The sequence below is a fragment of the Mytilus edulis genome, chromosome 8 (genome assembly GCF_963676685.1).
Source record: "Mytilus edulis chromosome 8, xbMytEdul2.2, whole genome shotgun sequence".
NCBI classification, from domain to species: Eukaryota; Metazoa; Mollusca; class Bivalvia; order Mytilida; family Mytilidae; genus Mytilus; species Mytilus edulis.
Window position 1 is genome coordinate 48,565,867 of NC_092351.1, and position 25,465 is coordinate 48,591,331.

The following is a 25,465-nucleotide window of genomic DNA, read 5'->3' on the forward strand; positions in this document are numbered from 1 at the left end:
GATGTTAATAATTTAGAAAGAGGTTTCGTGGAGCACTTCGAAGATCCAGCAATATACCTTGTGTGTAAGGACACTTATGTAGTTTAGGTATCCAATACAGTGATGGAAGATCCAGTTCTTCATCTTTGGTTGAAATTCCAAAGGAAAATAGAACAGACCTATGGTTATCTAGGATTTCCTCTTTGGTAAGTGTTGTGAGGGTATATGTTGAGTTTCTAAGTGAATTGTTAATACCTAATTCGTTTATCAAGCAGTTAATGTAATGAGTTTTACACACAAAAACGATGTTGTTTGGGGCTTTATCTGCGGGGACAACAACATATTTGTCATGGAGGTAGTATACATGTAAGTGTTTTGCAACATTTAGATCTTTAACGATTGACGTAGCATGGGCATTGATAGACACATTTAGTTTCTTAATTTTGATTTGTATCAATGACCTCACTGCCTTAATCTAATCTAAAAGAGTGTCTGCGTCTTCCTTCTCGCGCTTAGCCCATTGCCTGGCATAATCCTGGACTGAATTCATCAAAATTTTAAAGTTGTATTTCCAATTGATGGATTTAGGTTGACGATATTTCGGACCTTTTGATAACACATTTCGTAGGGAAGTGTTATTAACAATGTTGAGGTCCTAAATTAAGATGTTATTTATTAAATGATGTAAACACTACATTATACGATCAATCTCTAATAATAACATATTTTTACAACTACCAAATAGAAATGGTACATGAAGCTTTTATGAATTCTGCAATCCTATCAAACATGTAAAACAATACTGTAACAGTGATTTACCATTCCGAATAAAGCAAGATACCATACATTGAAGAGTTATTACAGCATCATTATCACATCATAATTTTTTAACAATAATGCGTTATAAAATTTTACGGTATTGTCACCATTTTTTATATAATAGATTTTTCCTTTTCAAAGTGTGGCTAATACTGTCTTAAGCATGTTAAGTACAAATAAACAAGTTGTTATTGGTTAATATATTTTCAGCAGAGTTGTGAAGAATCAAGTGGAAATACAATTGTCAATGTTCCTGATTAGGAAGTAAAGAGTGAGTTTGATTCAACAACAGTAAAGAAAGAGACAAGCCAGCATAGATTGCACTTGTAGGTGAAGTCCCTTTGCTTACAACAAGCTTTCCCCATGCTGAAGATGTTATTCAAATAATGACAATGTTCATTTTGATATGAGTTCATTGCTTTAACGCAACTGCCTTAACGCAATTTTTTAAAGTTTGTATGTAGTCAAATTCATAAGAATTATTAATATATTTATAAAGAACTGTGTATACATGTACGTATCTTGAAATATTAAGTAGCTTTGTAAAGTAATTAAGGAATAATCTTTAATGAAAGTGTTAAAGATATTTTTGTTTTGAGTATTGGCCTGCAAATATGCTGTATGGACTATAGAGTTTTCTATGCCCATAACTTAACATGAACTGGATGCAAGATTATAGCAATCACTAAGGATATGGGTATAACCTCATTGGTTGATATCTTTGGCGGAATTACATGTAATACATCCTCATTCTTTCAATATCCAAGTGGTGGTTGGTTTACGGGCTATGTTTGGTCAGGCAATACATATTGACTCTTTGGGTTGATGAGTTTTTTGATAAGTTACCCCCTCTCCCACCCATTAGTACCAAAATTTGGATTCGTTTTAATATTTATATTTTGATATTAGTAGTACATTATGCATTTTTGGTTGATGAGCACAAGACATTAGAAAAAACAAGAATTACCATGGGGTTATGCTGACAAAACACACATTCGCTTTGGCAATTTTCAAGGGAAAGGTCATTTAGGGCAAGTGGATTCGTATGTTTGTACTAGCTATTTCATTACAATGGCAAAAACAGATTATATATTTCATATGAAAATAATGTTTTTTATAATTAATGCTTTATTTCATAGGCTTCAGAGTAGTTATATAAGAAACAACTGCTCACTATATCCAGTGAGCTGTCACGCATACAATTGTGCATAGTAGTCTACATTTTGTTTTCTGAAACGTATATATATTATCTTGTATTCGGTTCTCTCCTCTAGAGTTTTCTATGCCCATAACTTAATATAAACTAGATGCAAGATTATATCAATCACTGAGGATATGGGTATAAGATATGTTGTATTATGTTCACTGTTGAAACGAAGTAACAATCTGTAACTTTCTATTGAATTGGTAGTGTTTTCCATGTAATTGTATTAGGCTATCAGAAAATGTAAGACAAGTTTTCAAATAAGTTATCCTCCTCAAAAAACATATTTATCTTTATCATCATAGATATAATTATTATATTATTATCATTATCATTTTTAAACAAAAATATACATGGCCTTTATAGTTCACGGCGTTTTTTTTATTTTATCAAAATGACGGTTTATCATTTATTCCCATAGAAATGTAGAGGCGGGTCAACTGTTACAAAACATAAACGTGCCTTAATATTAAAAGTTTTATCTCTATTCATATAAATTTCCCCGACCATCATCCTAGATGGCCTCTATTACAACAACCTACCTATTGTATTTATTGTGAACTTGTTCTCGTACTGAATATGCATGAAATATTTGCCACTGGACGTCAAGCAACCAACAATCAATCAATCTATTCATAGAGCTATACTCTAACAATAGGAAATACATAAAAGAAATAATAACAGAACAAAATAAGACTCAAATAAAAGCAGTCACTCAATCAGTTACCCAAATTTTAAAAACTTATAAAGTTATGAATGCTTTCCAAGACAAAACAAGAAACTATCACTTGCACTTAGTTGATTATTGTATATCATACTTAATCATCTTAATGAAAATGCAACAATGATTCTTTTGCATCATTGTTGTTTTCCAGTGCAGGTATAGTAATCCATTTAAATGCACCCTTTTTTATCTTGACAATTTTATTTCCGTTAAAAAGTAGTTTCAGTAAAGTTTTTAGATATCATATTTGGTGTTTGTATGTGTGTGTGGCTTTTTTTTACAACACATCAGTATTGACAAACACAACCTGATATGTTCGGCATACGTAAAGGATTTTCTAATTTGCTGTGAACATAATTTTATTGAGTATGTAATAATTTATAATAACACTTTTAACATTAAATTTAAGTAATAAAAGTGTAAATTACGTCATTTTGTATTAGAAATGTATTATTGACTGAAGTACGTCATTATTTTCCCTCTGTGAGCCTCTGACATTCCTTAGTGTTCTGTATAGCTTTAGAATACGTCACATAATAACCGGTGTTATGATGACGTTTTTGAGGTTCCAATTGTGGATAAAAAACGTCGTTTCCTGAATATATACTGACATCTTTGTGTTGTTATCCACTCACAGACCTCGATACATTTGTAATCCGTAATATATATAGATATTTCTTCAAGATGAAGTGATGTATTATGGCAATGACTATAACTACGTCACAATGAGAGTAAAACCATTTTTGATTGAAAACATTTGTATTAAATTAGAAATGGGTTACTAAAACATTAAGAAGTTTATATAACTATCATTATTTCATAGTTTAGGACGGAATCAGTTTTCTTTGATTTGATGACTGGTTATATTTAATAATCACGAAATTAAGGTATCATCACATTGGCATGCTTTTAGCTGAAAATAAAACAAAAGAAATTTAATTTGTTAATTCATATTTGTTTTCCTGTTAATATTCTGTACATAAATCAAGAAGGTATAAAATTGGAATAAAAGCCAATTTAGACAGCATTAGCACAATAAAAACTTACAGAACGTATAGAAGTAAACGTACGATGTATGGTCTAGTCAGTTGCAATCATCCATTTCCTTTGAACTCTGGTATAAAGCGGAAATCGTACCACAACTTAATTTTATATACAATTTTAATCCCAGATACGGTTTTATTTTTTTTATCTTGTATTGTCCTTTTTATGACTTTATTGTCCGTGCGTTGATTTAAATAGCTTTTGGATTGACCTTGCGATGATAACTATCTGCGTTTTTCCTTGAGTGCATTTTGTTATTGCCCGTGTTATATTGATTGATCTTGTATTGTTGATGCATTGACTTTAAATAAGACTTTTTTCTTTTATCATCCTAAAAATGTGTAATGCCTGTGCAATGCATGCGCAATGCATGTACAATGCCTGTGCAATGCCTGTGCAATTCCTGTGTAATGCATGTGCAATGCATGAGCAATACTTGTGTAATGCCTTCAGTTTACTTTAAGATTTGTAAGTTGATTTATCTTGGACTGTCCGTAAAATGACTTAAGTTGTTCTTTCAAAATCTCCTAGAACGATTTAAGTTGCTTTAACATGTTTAAGATCTTTAACAAGTCTATTGTCAAAACAGTACACAAAATTAATCACGGGAGAAGACATTAACAGCATTGTTAAACTTAAATTAATAGTGTTAATTCGGATTGTTAGTATGTTTGATATCAAAATAACCGTAAACACTTCATAAGTGGATTTAAAACTTGCAAAGGTGTTTCATTTGTCTAGAAAAGATTAACTGCATATTCACTAATAATCAATATTTATGATTAACATTTAACAATGTATACCTACATTTTTTACAACAACATTTCCAAATAACTATAGCAATTACAACTATAAGTACTAATAGCACCACACATCCAACTACGATTCCTGCTATTTCTCTGCAAGTGAAAAAAAACTTGTTCATACTTGTAAAACTATACAAGAAATTTATCTTCATACTTGTAAAACTATACAAGGAATACATGTTCATTTAGTAAACTAGACTAGGAATACTTGTTCATACTTGTACAACTATACTAGAAATACATGTTCAAGATTAATGTAGACATTATGAAGAAGGCTATAATGTATGATGATGTTGAACAAAGAGAACACGGACTGTTGGAAGATCAGTTAAAAGAAAGATCAAATTTGCTTCATACTCTATAGTATAAAACGAAGTCTTTTATGGTTGTGGCCAGTTGTCTTTTTCTTGCATGAATTTATATTTCTCAAATCACACTGCACAAAAAGTGATACGAAAAGTTGATACGAAAATCGGAATTAATCTGACTGGCTTATTCAGCATCACTAAACGATATCACAGCATTTCCATTGGCTATTGGTTAAGTCATTGATTATTTTCAAAGGTTACGACGATGTACATTTCGGAAATGTGTGATTTCGTCAATACCGCGACCGTGCAAGGCCTATATAGCCAGTCAAGGTCGTTAAAAACTTTGATTTGTTTGTTGTACAAACCACCCACACTTTTCACCTGACAATCTTCTTTTTGTCAAATTTTATTGCATTCTGAAGCGTGCAAAAACTCTTTAAATGTCTAAAGTTGAAGTTTGCCACTGGAAAAGGACATATGACGTCATACTGATTGTGCAAAAGATTTGTGGATTTTTTAGTTGAACACAATGAGAGGGTTGACAATAAGAGAAATCTGTTTAACAACATGTGAGAATTGGATATTTCTTGATATCAACTCTAATTATTTAACCTAAATAGAACCAATAAACTCGCCGACTGCTCGTTTATTATTATATTGAAATTGAATAACTCGAGTTGATATCAAGCAATATCCCTTTCTTACTCGTTATGAACACTATTATTGTATTTCGTGGTGTACGACATTTCCGATGTTTGACAGTTCGATATACATATCTTTAACGTAAGGCGAGCTTTGCTTTAAATACTTTATTGTCACGAGCGGAGGAATATCGTAGACGTAAAATCTATATTAAATACATCTGCTAAGTGACTCCTTTATTTAAGAAACAATGCATGAAAGCCACTGATTTATTGGAAATTTATAATATTCGAATTATATCCTTAAAGTAAGCGAGACACAAAATTAATGAATGTTATGGTCCAAATCATGTGTAAATTGACTACACATCTATGGCTTTCATGAATCATTTCGGTCCTAATAGACATGTTCACCATAAGCCGATATCGAAACCGAAACCGATACCGAACCGAAACCGAAACCAAAAAAAGTAGTAAGGTAAATGGTAAATGTTAATAACGTTTAATTAACTCAACCCTTTTACTCCATTTTATTGTTTGAAATTTAAAACACTAGATTGAAAATTTATTCAATTAAAAAAAATAACATGAATCTATCCATGCTATCAAAAAGGCAAAATTTAATTCAACGAGGCAAACATTTTTTCATTTTATTATAATTGTATGACTACTGTTAATCTGTATCAGATGAAGGGGGTCCAAAAAGCTTGATGGTGTTTCGGCAAAATTACTTTCAACAATATGTTATACATTTTCATGTTTTCTCTCTCCTTTTCCTTTTCTTTTCTTTTTCTGGAACACGTTTGATTTCCCCTCTTGATGTGCTTGGTTCTTCAATATTGATCATCAACTTTTAAGCAAATTATTTCATAGTTTAAATTGTTATCAAGAAAAAAAATAACTTTAACACATTTGTGATGGATATACTATTTACAGTAGCATTTTTTGTTGTTCAAAGAATTGCTTATTATCTATTTGTTCTTGGTGTTAGCAAACATTTTATTTCATAAAACTATCCATGAAATTTGGCCAATTCTCCATCAAGCTTTCCGATCATTGATAACAAATCCGTCAGCTAAAAATTGGGAATCTACGAAGGGTGATTGGCCAGAATTGGAAGAAGCTGTTGGATCTATTGATAGCACCTACCATATAATAAATCGTCGACCAAAAACTGGGCATGGTTTTATAGCGGACATTGTCGTATACACTATATTCATGTACACAATAGTAATAAGAGACACAGGAAAGAAAATAAGATACATCAAATATGGTTTCTAGATCATAACAATGACGCAATGACTTACAGATTGATGGATGCGATCGGTCCAGACGATATTTTACCGTTTTCATGTGATTGTTACTTACTTGGCGATATCATATATCCATTGGAACATCCTATTGCAATACTATATACTGTAAGGCTCCTACGCAATTAACATTAATTCATCTACGATGAACGCAAATTTGTCGATGAAAAAGATTCGTGCAGAAGAGTTTATGTAGAACATTTCATAAGACGAATATACAGTTATCAAATAATAGATTCTCTTTATAGACATAGTCGGAACGTTATTGTACCTGTTGTAGAACTATGTGAATATATTACCCTATGACGAAACCTGCTCAATGTACATCTTAAATAAATTATATCAACATCTTAAATTGTATATTACTTACATTGGTGTAATTAAATAATGGTTGAACATAACTTTGTGTTTTGATAGATTCATGTGTATGATGAATTGTAGTAATACTCTGTCCTTTGTATTCAAATTTCAAACAATATAATGGAGTAAAAAGGTTGAACTAATTAACATTATAAACATTTACCATTCCTTACTATTTTTGGTTTCGGTATCGGTTTCGGTTTCGGTATCAGCGTATGGTGAACATGTCTAATAGGACAAAACGGTCATTAAAAATCTGAAGCGAGGATGATTATGCCTTGTGTGTGACTGTTCTATTTAACCCACTTTGTTGGATAAATGTAAACATATCTACTATGTATGTAGCTTGCATGTTGGTATTTGGTAACAAAGGAGCCGTCATATTGACTTGCTGAAATCAATAAATGTGCGAATATTGAAATAGAATAGAAAACAGTGACACCTACTTACAACTTTAGTTTAATGCAAATTTATCCGAGTTCAGAAGGTTACCGCAATGAAAACAAAAACATCAGCTTTTTTGCGTTTTCATTTGAATGACGCCTTAAGTATGTGCATCTTTGAGTCTGTGCTCAGTTAAGATATATCGAGAATTTTTCAACGGTGTTGTTAACAAAACGAAAGAAGCACGTCATATAAGAATAACGATTCACAGCTGAATGGCGTTTGAGAATAACATATAAGCTACGTCACAATTTAATATAACTTATCAGCGTCTTCTCATATTAAAGGCGAAAATAATCCTGCTTTCATCATGTCGGATAATTTGGTTTAAGATAGATACCTAGGAAAGTTGACCAAAATGAGTATACGATAAACACATTATAGATTTTACGACACATTTGTATACAAATATTAAATATCATTCGTAAAGTGAACTTATTTGATGAGTTATGATTTTTGTATTCAATGAAAAAGTAAAATTGAAATGAAAAGTGAATTTAAAATAGTCGGAATTTAAAATTGTATGTTGAAAGTGCATTAAAGATGGAACAGAATAACAGTGAGATATTTAATTTTAAAAAATGGCGTCCGTTTGGCTGTTCGGGATGTACAAGTACACATCAACGTCCAGTCAGAATGAGGACGTCAAAATCAATGCATCGTAAAGAGATAGCCCCGCTCTCTACAAGCTAAGAACCCTTGCAACATCTCTCATGGGGTGCGTGTTGCAAGGAGAAATTCAATTTTTGTCCAACTTAGTCTGAAATATTAGTGACAGCAAAAACACAGAACTTTAACCCGGATGGCCTTTAACTTCCTATTGTAATACTTGTTTTAATACTTGTTATTGTTTCTCTCGGAAACAAGCTTGTACTTTCTGTTAACTTCACGTTATGTTGAGTAAGCGATTTCCAAATAATAATTCTTATGCACTTAGTTGTGTGACGCCTACTACTTTTGATTATATGACGTCTTCCAAAAATTCCACGGTTGTCAGTCGGAGTCAATGTTGAGCAATCTCAGTCGATGTTTAAGGGATATGATTTATTCTGAACATTAGAGGGAAAATTCGCAAAAAAAATAAAATTTGATATTATGTTTATCCTAAATAAATAAGCATATTCCCAAAATATTAAAGGTTTATTCCTCTAGATAAGTGAGTTATTAGATTTTTAAAATCGACTCTCAATTCTCGGGAAGACGCCATTTTGAAAACAAATGACCACGGATATCTAATTACCAAAAAGTCCTAGTATCCAGCATTACATGTCCGTTAATCAGTGTTCAAATGACTTGTCAAGCTGATGAATGTTCTACCCGACCAAGTAATGGAAGAAGTCTACATAGTTTCCAAAACCATCAAATCAAGTAATGGTTCACGAAGATTGATAAGAATATTTCAAACAAATAATCATAATTTTTTTAGAGGGTTAAATATTCAGCGTACAATGGTAAAGTCAGGTTGAAAAGCTGTAAATGACAAAAGATCGTACATTCCCCATTATTATTCTCAATTTTATTGGTTTTAGCTCGTCACAAAATTTACATTTTTGGCACCGAGATGCAGTTTCAAGTATTATATAGGATTTATGCTATAATAATGTAAAAGTAGTCACAATAAAGTGATAAAAAAGTCCGGAGATATTTATTGTGGAGGAATTATAAACTGAGTTATCTTTGTTGTAAGTTTTTTTAAGTGCTTTTTTCTAACGTATATTTTTAGATTATTTTGGGTTTTGATCTAACTTGACCAACGTCCAAAAACTTGTCTTCTTGTAATCAGCATGGCTTAATTCCGGTAATTACTGAGGTATTGTAAAAATGACATATTCGGGTATTCTAACGGTCTACTTCCTGGCAGGCTTGTTTAAATTAATACACAATGAACAAGGTCAATGAATCACGTGCGTGATTGCGAGTGAACCAGGTGTACTCAGGTAAATATACCATACCAAAATATACATACCATATATAAAAACTGTCCCTGATATACAGCCTGTGTACAAAATCTAACAAAATTTAATAGTGGTTATAAGAATAGGTATAGACCAAATCTCCATGTTATCAAGGATTTGTATAGTAAGTCTTACTATACAAATTCTTGATGTTATCTAAATTAAATTTTACTTTTATTTATATTTCAGCACCTATTCTTCCGTTTTATATATAATTGTTGGTCCCGTTATTTTTAATCAGTTCTTCCCGTTTGTACCTTCACATATGTGACTTCATTTTCACTCTAGAAAACAGCGCTATATTTCAAAATGAATGCCGCTTTTTATAATTGATAACGGTAAAATATGATTAAAACCCAAGACTCTTAATGATTGTATTTTAAATCCCGGCATGCAAAAACCAGGAGAGTACGTCACGGATCACGACCTACAGGAAGTAGTTAATATTTTTTCATTAATTATTGAATTTCTCCTTTATTACTGCACATATAGCAATAAAACTTTGTGAATATATATATTATGTCATAATGAACATATTTAAACCATAATTTAAAAATTGCGAATTTTCCCTTCAAAGGAGTATTAAATTAGCAAATGAATAATCATAATAATGTATTTGAAGAGTTGCCTCTGTCAATTTTGGATTTGGAATCGACGGTCAACAATATCTATTCTACTGGATCCATTCACGTGTTACTAGTAAATCAGCATTTGAGATCTCGATGGAAAAACTTCTCGTTTGCAAATAATACACTTAAAAAATTAGAGAAAGAAAGAAATATTAATGTTTAACATACCCGTCGGACAAGCTGTCAGTTGAGTCAGTTATCTTCTGATCTGCAATTTGAGAAACCTTAGTTCGAAGTTGTTTATGCAAAAGTAGATGTTTAATCAATTAAGTTAACCTATCCAAGTAAATAATCAATTAGTTATTATATTAAACGTTTAAGACAATAAGTTGTTTTGACCTAAATGGAAATTAACAAAAATCGTTATTTTCATGAAAGCTATAAAATTTATATTATTTTATCTACGTATATATTGTCACTCAGTATATCTTTAACATTTTTTTTCTTTACAATCAAGTTTATGATTTAGTCAAAAGAAATACCTTACCACACACTGTTCCTGTATAATTTGGAGAACACGTGCAAAAGAATGTGGCTTTGCCAGAAGGTACATAACAAGTGGCGCCGTTTAAACAAGGAGTAGTATCACATGGAGCTGAAATACATAAATATATACAATAAACCAATAAACGTAACCGATATGCATACATTTATTTTCAACGAAAAGTCAAAGTGTTGAGCATTGAAATATTCAATTTAATACGTACATGATTAAGCAAATTATTTTGAACAACGTTGAGCTAATAAAAATACTGTTTTCTTACATGAAGATTTTGGTCCAGCACATACTAATGACAGCCAAATTGATGTTTTATACATTTTCAGCACTGTAATAACTATCAACGTGATTGAAAAGGTATGAAGAAGCGTGACATGCAGTATTGTAAATAACTCTCTATTCTGCATGGTTTGTTGTTTTATGTTTAAGTGTATTTAAAAATTCAATGGGTAATATGTATAAAATATTACTAAATTACTGTCTTTTCTATGAGGTAAATGTGTGGTTTTATTGACTTTTGAAAATCTTTTGAGAGAGAGGAAGAGATAAATAGGACATTTAACAGTATTCCTAATAGGTACAGTATACATGTGCACATTATACTGAATGTGCATTTTATAAGGTCTTTCGAAGATCTTTTGCTTATGATCTAATTAATTTGTCTGTTTAATATGCTAGTTACATTTGTAACCATGAATTATCATTCATAATGAAGAGACCTAAGGTATTTGATTTGCGATATGTGTCTTATAGAGTATAATTGAGATAAAAACCATCAAAGAATTAATGAATATGACATTAAGACGGTATAAAAGGGTTATTTTTAAGGATGTACTTAGGTGAGGTTTTGGAATTCAGGTCAAATATTCGGACTCCTTGGTGTTTTACCATACAATAAAAGGTAAAATATTTTGCCCCATAACACACATTTATTTTTTCATATTAGACTTAATAGCTCATGAAAGGTCATTTCCCAAAATTTTAGAAGATTCTTGGTTTTTTTTCTTTTGTTTTGAGACCCAAATAATACCAATGAAAATATAAGGTAAAAGTCCGAGTCAGCCTTTTCCAGCCATATTTTAAATCTCAAATATCTTGAAAAGGAGGTCCATGACCTATCAATATTTTTAGTTTATTTTTATCCTTAACGATGCTCTACCGGTTTATAGTATCAACTTCAACTTGTTAATTTATTAATTTTCACCTAACCTCAGTTAAGTACATCCTTAAGCAACATATTTGTAATTTTTATTTGTGTATCAGTTATTGCGTGCGTAAAACTCGTTTTTCACAGTGGCTCCTACTCTTCGCTCATTAATCGTCGTGTTTCAGGCTTATTTGTGGAAAAGCGACTTGGTTTGTTCGTACATATAACCCTCTATCAATTAAACGATCATCTCTATAGTTTAGAAATATAATCCTAAATAAGAGGTTTGTCACTTTTCAACTTTTAACATTAAACTAAATCACAGAATACATTAAAGTGGTGTTTTAAAAATGACCTTGACAATAGCTACATTTAAGATTATCTTTGTGACACCAAAATAGAGATCAACACACAAAACTACCTGTCTAGTCTTACTCTCATTTGCACCCCCCCTTCCCCCCCAAAAAAAAATAATAAAAAAATAACGAACTCCGAGGGAAATGCTAAACTGAAAGTCTCTTAGGGTATGGCAAGATGAAAAGGTCACAAATTAAACGAATTGATAACAACTGTCATATTCCTAACTGGGTGACTTGCAGCACACAGCGTGCATCTATTGATATACTTAAAAAAGATTGATGATTTATTAAATGGTCAAGTTTAGCTATGTAGTATTGACTACAGTCCTCTATAACAACTGGGCGCATACTAGTTATTTATTGCCAACTGTTTCTGAATATTTAATTACACTACGTTGTTCATTACTTCAATTCAGTATTAACATACACAATTTATAAGATCGTAAGTGAATTCTAAAACATATACTATACTTCAAAGTTAATGACTATTATTAAAAAAGCATTAAAATTGCATATTATATTCAGTATGTATTACAAAAAAAAAAAAGACTTTAGATATAAACTGTTACAGTCGTTAAACATTTGAAAAAAAAATGATTGGTTTTTGATATCAAGACTGGGGAAAATATCTGGTAGTCATAATTGTGAACAATACACAAATGAGTATATTCGTTTTATTGAGAAAAAAACATCGTTATAGAATAAGTAACTGTGGTCAAGCATTGCAATTCAATCGTGAATGAAATTAGAGGTAAATGATAGCGACCATATTAACAAGACTAGTGTTATTCGGTATAATGAGATAAACTATCGTGGAAAAATACGTAACGGTAGTCAAGCTTTAATTATGATAGGATCGTGAAAGATCTGGTTTCGGATCTTGGTAGATATTGTACATGTATTCTTATCGTGAAAGCAATGCAATATAATTCTACTTATGTAACATCCATTCTGTTATCATTCTGCGGAATTATCAGAAAAAAAACCAGTTTTTTTTTTTTGAAAAATACAAAATGCAACAGATATATGTAACGTTAAACAAAGAACAAAGTACACGTTGGATCTACAATTGTATCATGTATATAACATGTGTATTTAAAATTGATTTCTTTTATCGTCAAATAGTGCAGAATACTGTCAATGATATATTATTGAAAAGTGTAAGATATTTTTGAAAGTAGGATTTTATTGTATTGTATTCTTATTTGATCATGAACGATTAGTCACAATCATGAACGATAAGTCACAATAATGAACGATTAGTCACAATCATGAACGATAAGTCACAATCATCAACGATTAGTCACAATTAACGTGTTGTTTTGATATGAAAGTGGCTGTGGGCCTGCCCTTTTCCCTGGTAGACACGCTCGGTAAAAGAAGAAAGAAAAAGAAAGGCAAATGTACATTCAAGTACGTAAATCGGATATAAACAGATAATGCAAAAAAGGAGCAAAATACCAAAAGTAAAACAACAGTATACAACAACATATAAAACTAAAGACTGATCACCAAAAAGCGGCTGCAATCTCAGTTAGAACATATGCATTTAACAATGTATTAATTGAATGTATTCTCCTCCTAAAATGTATGAATCTGATGCCACATTATACTCATAACAAGAAGGTACAGAAAACCCGAGGGAATAAAAAAAACCAGTTGAACGCTTTAATAAAAAGATATAGGAAAGCTTTTCTATGATTAAGTAAGTGTTTGTCAATCTTTTAATATCCGATGTAATTTGTGCCGTTCTCCAAATGGTTTAATTTTTTTGAAATTTCATTTTATTTTAGGTAAAAAAAAATACATGTTTGTTGTACATTGTTTGATAATGTTTGATATCCAATACTATATCATACTTAATTTTGACTTACATGATTCGGTGAATAATGTTAAAGAATGTTATAATTGTATAAAGTTTCCTTGATAAATATATGTACTTATGTTCCTTACATGCACCATTCCCTAAGGCGGCATTCGATAGTAATGGCAGCCAAACTAAAGCTATCAAACTAGTCCAAAATGTGGTATTCATCTTCAGTACTGAGACAGCTATCACCGTCACTAAGAGAATTGATCGTGATGAGATGTACTCCTAAAAATATTCTTAAGTGTTCTTCTTCTGAGATACAGAACTTATACTTCAAGTTATACGAGTTAACAAGTGTGAAGAAACGTCATATGCAATTTTACGCCCCATTATCATGATTTATTATTTTCTGTTTATGTTCAATGAAATACTACGGTGCACACATGAAGGGACATTAGCTAGGATAAAGCAGTTTGTAAAATTTTCTTTATATTTTTTATTCACATTTTCAAGATAATATATTCATTTAAAGAGATACCTCTAAAAACCAATAAGATGATATGATAAACTAACTCATGTAATTGACATATCTTATAAATCAAATAAGACATCATATAGCTATATATATTTATCATATGTTTAGTAGTAAATACAGTAATTTTGCATATTTGATAAATAGCCTGCTGTTTAATCCATATCGCGCAACTTTGATGCGCACCCTTTATCGCATACCCTTTATCACACCCCTACCCTTTATCGCATACCCTTTATCACGTCCCTACTTTTTTTTTTTTTTTTTACTTAAAGTCAGTTTTGTTATTTTCTTAAGATAAATTTTCCTCAAAATAGGTTAATTTTATGAATGACGTCATTGTTTGGTATGTGACGTCACGAACGTCAAGTTTTCATATTATATGTGACGTCATGAACGTCAAGTTTTCGTATTTTTTGGCACACTAAATGCAACTATAAAAAAACAAAACACACAAATAAATATAATAATAAACAAAATATTTTTAAAACAACAGCACGCAAATTGTAAGGTAACCCAGGTGCTTCAGATAAGTAATTGAGCAGTTCTTTTAAGGCATCTGAAACAAGACAAAAGTAGAACTGAAGGTAACCCAGTGCTATGGATCAGAAAACAGTTCATATAATATAATACTCTTCTGTTGAAATATATGATAAAGCGTATAATACATGACGAAATCCGTATCACATGCCGTATCACCCTCGACCAATATCATCCCTCGGGCATAAAGGCTCTTGGGCTGATATTGATGTCATGGGATGATACGACATATGATACAGATTTTGCCATGTGTTATTCTCTCTCTCTCTCTCTCTCTCTCTCTCTCTCTCTCTCTCTCTCTCTCTCTCTCTCTCTCTCTCTCTCTCTCTCTCTCTCTCTATATATATATATCAATTAAGATATTTTATATATCAAATAAGATATCGTAGTAAACAGTGTTATCAATCCATTTGGTTTGTCAAATATATGATTTATGTTACAAGATATGATATTTACATAAAAATTAACCTTATTTAGTAAGACAAAAATTCTCCCCCCCTTTGATGTTATAGGAATGATTACGCGCTCACAACCCAAATATATTCTTTATAATTATTTCTATCAGGATCCGTTTAACACACTTTTTCCTGTTTATAACTGTATACCATATTTGTTTTCTATTTGTTACTTTGGGCATTTATTCGGCTACATTTTAGTTTACAATTTGATACCTGTCAACCTGTGATGATGAAAATGCAGGTCATGACCTGCATTGAAGAATCAAATCTCAGGTCATAACGCGTACGAACTTTTTCGAGCTGAATTTCAGTATTTATGGTACATTTTCTTATAATGTATATCAAAGATACCAAAAACATCAATGCATGTTCACTTGGTTTAGTCATTTTAAATCTTATTTATTATTATTTCATTACACTTTTAAAGATTTTTTTAACTTGTGTATCACAGTCTTATGTCCTTTACTTTGTCATCATCTAAAAGGAGTAGGTCCGGTAAGGACCGATTTTGGCCTCAAATATCAATTTCATCTGACGAAAGACTTTGACCACTTTTTAAACACTTAAGTGTCTATTTCATATGATGCAATTAATTTATATGAAAGATTTTAACTTATTTAGTCATTAAAAACGATCCGATTCTGGCTCAAATATGAGAAATCTACCAAATATGCGAAAAAATGTCACTTTTCAGATGGTTTTTGTCAAAAACGAAAGTGGCCGCATCCGTGTTCATCCTCAATCTTTATATATGTTATGTATTATCATTAAATACAACTTCCATTTCAATATTTTGGATGAACACGAATGCGGCCACTTTCGTTTTACACGGAAACCGTCTAAAATTTAACTAAAATGATGGAATTGTGAAGATTTCAGTAATTTAGCATGAATTAATGGTGCTAGTTCTCAATATATGTGCATTGTATTGGCAAAAAGAGCCACTATGTATGTAGCAGAACCTTTCTACTATCCACTAAATGACTAAAAGATTACATTTTAACAATTTTGTAAAACTGCTATATTTTGGGGCCAAAAAGGGGTCTTACTGGACCTACTCCTTTATTTTTCAAATGTATTTTTAAAATGAGTCTACTAGCCTTTAAACATACCATGTAGAGGTATTACATGAACCTCTTTATTGACAAGGAAATTAGACTATGATAAATTATAGTAATACAGTTAAAGGAAGTAAAAATGTAAAAAATAATTTTCAACTTTTTTTTAAAAATTGTATAAAGGTATAAAAATAATGAAAAGTTATTTTTCAAGATGTATTTGAATTTTATATTATTATGATTTAATCTTTTTCACCCATAAAACGTAAATATAAGGAATAATTTTGAATGGTGACAAATAAGGGGAAGTAACTCTTAGTTGAAATATCTTTGTAAAACAACAGGGCAATTTATTTACGAACTAAAGCTAAGGTAATTGGTGTTAATCAACAGTGTGTTTGACACCAAAGCTGTCAAGTGAAGCCCTGCACTTAATTTGACAGTTTACATAGCTAGATGAACTGCATGTTCATGGAAGAATTACGAATTTGCCGGTATTTCAAAGGAATATTACTTATGTCATGAAAATCAATCTCAAGGCTAAGAAATACGGGTGAAATCGGTATATTTTCGGAATTTCCGGGTTATTTCAATGAAAATCTCGGGTCATACCCGCAGAATCCGGGTCAGTTGACAGGTATGCAATTTGGTCCTGGTGATATATTAATTTTGCGAACAAACTCATAAACAACTCCAAGTGTGTAATTAAGTACGTCTTCATAGGACATTGATCAATGTCTCTTAAAAAAGAAATAATGACATTTAAAGCTGTGGAATTTAAAAAGCTAAACTAAAATCTGGCTCAAGCTGACATGAAAATCATTGATTGATATGATCATTTTGTTTTTTAATTTACAGTTTTTTTTATTATCGATGCTCTTCAACTTTATAATTGGTTTAGCGTTTAAAACGATTCAAAATTCGAGCATCAGCAATAAGTCTTATGTAGACGAAACGCATGTCTGACGCACCAATTGTAACCATATATATCACTACAAACTCCTCAGAGTCTGAATTGACCAGTTTTTTGTGCTCGACCAGTAAAATCGAGCACACATTTTACTCGACTAGTCTCGACATTGTCTCGACTGTACTTAACTGTACTTAAGTGTACTCGACTAGGTCTTGACTTTACTTAATAAGTCTGATTCAGTACTTGATGATCTTTGTGTAGTCTGAAATGGTCTTGACCAAGGCTCGACCTGTCTTGACCTGTCTTGACTAGTCTCGACCTGACTCGACTAGTCTCGACCTGACTCGACTAGTCTCGACTCAGTCTCAACCAGTCTCGACCTGTCTCGACTAGTCTTGACCTTCAAATTTAGTTTTGACTAGTGTTAATCAGCCCATCTAACTAAATTAAATATTGATCTTACAAAATTCACGCTTATTAGGTAGTTTGATTTATTGCTGTGAAATGAAAGAATTTAATTTTACAATATGTAAAAAAAATATTATTATATTAAAATTCAGATAGGCATCTTTAATTTTTTTTATAACTTTTTCAAATCAACTTGGATTGTCATGAAACTATGCAGATATCTTAGATATATATCAAGCTTACTGAATCCCATTTCATTTAGTTTTTTGTTGTATTGCTGTAAAATTTAAGAATTAAAGTAATCTTGGTAAAAAAAAGCTAGGATTTGAAATTCGGACAAAATAGAGATAGTACACTTTAATTTTTTTAATAACTTTTTCAAATCAACTTGGATTTTCATCAAACTATGCAGCTATCTTACATATATATCAAGCTTACTGATAAAAAAGTACACATCAAGTACTGAATCAAACTAATTAAGTAAAGTCGAGACCTAGTCGAGTACTTTTAAGTACAGTTAAGTACAGTCGAGACAATGTCCAGACTAGGCGAGTAAAATATGTGCTCGATTTTACTGGTCGAGCACAAAAACTGGTCAATTCAGAGTCTGAGGAGTTTGTAGTGTATGCTCTCTCTCTCTCTCTGTCTCTCTCTGTCTCTCTCTCTCTCTCTCTCTCTCTCTCTCTCTCTCTCTCTCTCTCTCTCTCTCTCTCTCTCTCTCTCTCTCTCTCTCTCTTTTTATGGAAATTGCTGACAACACAAAATGAATTTATAATTGGTTTTCACTGCCAGATCAACACCATATGTCTTAGTGCTTATCATCATTCGTGACTCGAAGAATAGTTCCCTTTTCACGAATTTTACCTACCGAATTATACTAATTTCCTGGTTAACGTAATAACATAGACAACACGACGGATGCCACAAGTTGAGCAGGATCTGCTTTGTTTTCCGGATCTCCCAAAGTTTTTGATGGGTTCGTGTTGCTTAGTCTGTTATTTTCATCGTTGTGTTTCGTGTACACATAATTGTCTGTTCGACTTTTTCTTTTGTAGCCATGGTGTGTTCAGCTTTAATATCCCTTAAATATCTTTCGTCCTCTCTTGTTGAAGCTTTATATGATACGTAAATAAAGACCCAATGGTATTAACCACATTGCATATAGTGTGAGTGCCAATGAGGCCACTCTCCATCCAAATAACAACTTATAAAAGTAAACCATTATAGGGCAATGTACGGCCGTCAACACGGAGCCTTGGCTCACACCGAACAACAAGCTATAAAGGGTCCCACAATTACTATTGTAAAACCATTCAAACGGGAAAACCAACGGTCTAATCTATATAAAAAAAAAGAGAAACGAGAAACATGTTTTTTTGTTTACTGTTCATGCCAAGCTATATATTACAACCATACTGAAGTTGCTGACGTCTTTAGAGTTTGTATGCCTCTGAAATAGCTATAAGACAAATACGTACAGACGTGATACTTTCATGTATTTCATAAGCTAGGAATATCAGCCTTTTGTATTTTGGGTATTTCATTCTACTGTTCACTGTTCTTTTGTCCAGTAGTATCTACTCATGTTGACTATTTTAGCACACATTGAGTACCTTACACAGAGTGAGTCGATTTGTTCATAACAATGTATAATTTGTGGTTTGTGGTTTTCATAATTTGTCTTTTGATTTAGTTAAGCCACTTCAATTAATATTTTATAGTGTGTCTTTCTATGTTGTAATGTTACACTATTGTTTCAATAAGGATGAAGATTTGGTACCGCTGCACTTGTTTTCACCTGTTTTTAGTCAGGAATCTGACCTTCAGTAGTTGTCGATTGTTGGTGTGGTTCATAAGTATTTCTCATTTATTATATCGATCAGAAAGTTGGTTTTCGAAAGGTTTTACACTTTGTCTAGTTATTTTAGAGCCCTTTATAGCCTGATGTTCGGTGTTGGCCAAAGCTCCGTGTTCAACACTGAACTGTGACCTATAATGATTTACTTTTATCAATTGACTTGGATTGACAAAGAGTTGTCTTATTGGCATTTATACCCCATCTTCTTCTATCTATAAACACAGACACAGAAAACTAAATTTTGATTCGACACGTTATCAAATTTGACAACATATGCCAAAAAAAACAAACTCCCCAAATTACAACAAAGCATCATACAACAATAAAATATGAATAAAACCAATCAACAAACAGAAATTTAGATTTCTCTAAAAAATGTATATAAATATATGTATAATTCCGCGTGAAAACCAAAGAACACTATTTTATTGAACTGTACGAGCCGACTTTAAATAGGAAGTGAAATTCGGTCCGTGGATAAGATTCCGTAATATATACAAACTACCACAAGAAGTTACTATTAGGTAGAACCGTAGGAGATGCGATGAAAGCGCTTACAAAAACAATGTTCGATTTATAATGTGATTTTTTGTGTTTTTTTTTATTTTTAAACTATCTATATTCATATACACATTTTAATATAACTGTTTGACAAAGAACACCATAATCCCGTGTGGCAATCGGCTGTATGGATCAACTGACATCATCTAAGCATCGGTTACTATTGAAAACTTTATAAGTGCTAGATATCGAAGCAATTGTTTTAAAGTGTAATCTAAAATGTTAGATAAATATTCTAAGACGGAAAGACTCTGAATATGATGATATTTATTAGATTATGATAACTAGGACTTACAGATCATATAGAACAACCACATGTCACACTTTTCAAAGTCTGAGTCAAGAGTGTTTAAATTGAGAAATGAAAAGGTTCGCTCGATAAACTGTTCCATAGTGAAGCTGCAGAATATTTAAACGATTTGTTCGTAAAAATAAATACGTTATCTTTATTTTTGATAAAATACATTATTATCTAGAAGAGTATGTTGTAGATATAATTAGATTTAATTACCGGATTTGTAATTACATAAGTTACACGACGGTTGCCACATGTGAAGCAGGATCTTTTCACCCTTCCGGAGTACCTCGGATTACCACCAGTTTTTGGTGGGGTTCGTGTTGCTTAGTCTTTAGTTTTCTATGTTGTGTCTTCTGTACTATTATGTGTCTGTTTGTCTTTTTTAATTAGCCATGGCGTTGTTAGTTTATTTTCAATCTATGAGTTTGACTGTACCTCTGGTATATTTCATCCCTCCTCTAGTAGAAGACTGTTGAAACACAATGGAGCAAATTGATAATAATCGTAAACTTTCTAGATCCACAGTCTTGATTATATATGCGCACGAAAAGAAACGAGATCAGCCTTATCTACAATTTATAGTCATTATAAAAAACACCTTTACTATTTTTTCCCTCGTATTGACTTTACATAATACTTCATAAGAGTTTCAGTTATATCATTTGTTTTAACTATTACCATAATGCGTTATTTATGTACATTCAGTAGACCTTTTAAAAAGTACAAAATTTTATTGGCCCTTTTATTTTCTTATATATGTATATTTCATAAGTATGAGTAAGCATATATTTTACTGATTTTTTTATCTATTTTAAACAACCATGAAGATTTATTAGTTTTTATGTTTATTTCAAAATAAATTTACATTTAAAACTTCAAAGTCAATATCTTAGCTTTCTAACAGTTTAATCATTGTTAATGAACTGTTCATTAGTAGATATGAAGAGTATGGTTGGGTAAATACTTAGTTATGTCTTTTGTCAGGAATTATAAATAACTTTTTAATTTCAATGTATCTATATTTTCATTTACTAAAGTACAAACCCTTTATATCACAAATTTAATTTCATTTCATTTTTTTTTTATATAATTTTACTTTATTTTGTAGTCATGCATGTCTCTTCCAAATGAATCATGCGAGGCATAACGGTTATCAATCGTTTACAGCATGACATATAATAAAATTAACGGTACCAAATTTTCTTGCACCAGATGCATATATATATAATATATACAGACATATAATGTAAACATTTATACGATGTGCTTATTAAAAACCAATCTATAGAACAAAGAATAATTTTACATCATCATGAAACACTTAACCTAAAAACCAACATCATAATTCAAATGAATGCAGGTACTTTAAGTTTCTATTTTCAATAAACATGCAAAACTCTTTATCATTTGAGTGTACTCAGGGATGTTATATTAGTTATCTTGGTGTAATCAGGGGTGTACAGAATTTTACACCGTTGTTGAAAAGTCATACACCCTGAGGCGCAGCCGAATGGGTGTATGAATTTTCAACAACGGTGTAAAATTCCGTACACCCCTGATTACACCAAGATAACGAATTTATTTCTTATGAACAATTCCTTTACTCATTTTGAAACCAGGACGTAAAATTGTAAAAATGGTAATGAAAAATTTCCAGCGTACTATTATTTCAATGTCCATGTTGCTGCACATTGTCATATACTTTTTTACTTTATTTTTGGGAAAATTCAGAAAATTATTGTGTTCTTTTGAGTTTACAAAACACAAAATAATTTTTAAATTTTTTTTTTTTTTTTTTTAGCAGTTTCTTCTAATTTTTTTTTTTATTTATTTTGGGAAAATATTATTTTTTAATTTTTTTTTTGGCAAAATTTCATATTTTTTAAAAATTTTGGCAATTTTTTTTTTTATCCCCCGGGTGAACAAGGGTAGGGTGTTATTTAAACCGGGGTAATCAACCAATCAGATTGCAGTATTTTTGCTGCATTAGAAATAATGAATTTTACATCCGATTTGAAAGCAAATACACCCTGAGATCTGTGCATTTTCAACTCATGTGTGAAATTTCTTTTATCCTTGATGACACCAAGACAAAAAGACAATATTCATGAAGAGTTCCCTATTCATTTTGAATACATTTTATTAACCAACTTTCTTCGCCACTATGTTAGCAGCAGACGTAATTATATAAATGTACGTCCCATTTAATGACTACGCAAGTAGGAACCGCCCTTTATCTTTTTTTGTTTTTTGTTGTTTACGTTTTGGAATGTAGTACACTTATTATTGAATGTTGTTATCAAGGCACTTTATGAGAATATACCATTTTTTTCGCTCCCAATAGTTAGATGTCACCTTTTTTTTTTATCTCATGGTGTACACTGTTTGTGTTTATTATTTATAGATAACATTGAATAAAATAAATCACGTAGATACTGAACTACGATGAAAATCAAAACGGAAAGTCCCAAAATAAAATCTGAAACACATCAATCGAATGGATATTTTATATATGTTACAGTGAATTTGTATAATCAGTAGTTGAACTACATGTAAACAGAGACAATGACAATCAAAACCAAGGAGTAAACAAAGACTCAAAAACCAAAGGACAGTTACATCAACAGTTATAAATAATAATTAAGAAACAACACGAACTCCACTAAAACTCGGGAGTGAAATCAGGTGCTCCGGAATGGTAAGCATTTCCTGCACCGTATACGGCACCCGTCGTGTATGTGAATATTTGTAAAGACATGTCAGAGACCTGTAGATATGTGATGTTCACGTGCATTGTATAAGTACATAAAAATACAAAATACTAGTCATTTTACATAAACAAATAAAATAGAATTCTGTGTATATGTTTGTATGGGAAATTTGAATTGTAATTTACATTGGTTTTGTAATAAGAATTTATATATAAACATTTAAGCTTGTAAATAAATAAATAATTCTATGAATGAATTAAGAAATAAACAAATGAATAAAAAAATGAATTACTAAATAAATAAATAAATAAATAAATAAATAAATAAATAAATAAATAAATAAATAAATAAATAAATAAATAAATAAATAAATAAATAAAAGCATATAAAAGCGGATCAGTTTAATTTTCTATGATGCCTCAACAAAATTTCTGTCTAGATGTTAATTGTCGCGGATCCTCCTTTAGTTTTTAAAGTTTCTAATTGTTCAGAAACTTTCAATGATTTATACAACGACTCATTCGTTCGTTGAGTCTTTATGTAGGTTTTCCACTTTAATAAATAAATAAACATGGTGTACCATCATAATGATCATATTTAAAGGTTGTTCAAAACTGTAATAAGACGACAGTTATGTCGACAGTAATGAATATCCTCAAGACTATAACTTTTTTTACTATAAGATACGAAAATGAAATGGTCATTGAGTAAACGAGAATGAAAGGGTCATTGAGTAAACGAGAATGAAAGGGTCATTGAGTAAACAAGAATGATATTTCATTAAATATCTTTTTTATTTTACTTTCGCGACCTCAACATGTGTCGTCATTTTCTGTTTTTCTTTTCTAAGTTTTTTCAAAAACGTTTCAGTTGTAGTGCGGTCGAAAGGTTGCAGAGAAATAAATTTACTATTTCAATTATTCTTCATATCATTAGATAAAATAAAAGATGAACAGATATATCGATAGATAAATTAACACATAAAAGAATAAATAAATAAATAAAAAGCAACAAAAAATGGAGTCCCTAATTCATACTTTCTGATTATGTTATTCAAAGCCTTTTCAGAAATGGCTGAATTTTAATAAAAAATGTATCAATACAAGGTTATTCTGCCAGTACGTTCAGAAACCGGCCTGATGTGTCTCATTGGTAAGAGATTTGGGTATCGACATATTACATTTATATGACATCACCAATCATTTGTATTAGTGATCAATTATTAACACCCAGTCAACAAAGCTTAAAAGAGGGACGAAAGATACCAAAGGGACAGTCAAACTCATAAATCTAAAACAAACTGACAACGCCATGGCTAAAAATAAAAAAGACAAACAGAAAAACAATAGTACACACGACACAACATAGAAAACTAAAGAATAAACAACACGAACCCCACCAAAAACTAGGGGTGATCTCAGGTGCTCCGGAAGGGTAAGCAGATCCTGCTCCACATGTGGCACCCGTCGTGTTGCTTAAGTGATTACAAATCCGGTAAATAGTCTAATTCGGTAGGTCATATTCATGAAAGGGAAGGGGATTGTAGTTACGACATAAGGAACATATCCGATATCATTTGTGAAACGGTTATTCCATAACGGTCAACCAACTCGTGATGGCGTCCGTAAAATTTACGAAGGGATGATTTCAACTTCACCATTTGGAACTCTTGGTTTAATAGCTTCCTTGTGAGCAGCAAACCTCTATCAAGAAAATCATGATAGGAAATGCAAGCACGGGAATATCGTATCAATTGGGAGATATATACCCCGTATGCAGGTGCTGCTGGAATGTTGCTACTTAGAAATGGAAAGTTCACAATTGGAAAGCTGAAATCATCTCTTTTGTCGTAAAGTTTTGTTTTCAACCGACCCTCATTGTCAATTTCTAGATGTAAGTCAAGATATGAAGCCGACTTAACTGTATCTGTAGTATCCTTTATCTCTAGTTCGATTGGATAGATGCGTTCCACATAGTCCTCAAATTTTGAATTGTTTAGTGAAAGAACATCATCTATATAGCGGAAAGTAGAGTTAAAGGATATTGCTAACTTCTTATCTTTCTTCCTAAGAAGTTCCTGCATGAAG

General features: G+C 31.3%; 1 protein-coding gene across 2 annotated transcripts; it reads right to left on the reverse strand.

The window, feature by feature from the left end:
* Positions 1 to 3,466: 3,466 nt before the first annotated feature.
* LOC139485785 (fibropellin-3-like) lies at positions 3,467 to 14,421 on the reverse strand. 2 transcript variants are annotated; one of them, XM_071270432.1, is made up of 6 exons: positions 14,185 to 14,421; positions 10,714 to 10,821; positions 10,395 to 10,434; positions 9,609 to 9,651; positions 4,578 to 4,669; positions 3,467 to 3,639 (listed from the first exon to the last, which is right to left on the reverse strand). In XM_071270432.1, exons 1-5 carry the CDS (start codon positions 14,264 to 14,266, stop codon positions 4,583 to 4,585), a joined length of 360 nt encoding a protein of 119 aa, XP_071126533.1. In that variant the 5' UTR covers positions 14,267 to 14,421; the 3' UTR covers positions 3,467 to 3,639; positions 4,578 to 4,582. The 2 variants fall into 2 exon arrangements, with proteins under 2 accessions (XP_071126533.1, XP_071126534.1); XM_071270433.1 differs by lacking the exon at positions 9,609 to 9,651 and having other exon boundaries at positions 14,185 to 14,399.
* Between the last annotated feature and the right edge of the window lie 11,044 nt (positions 14,422 to 25,465).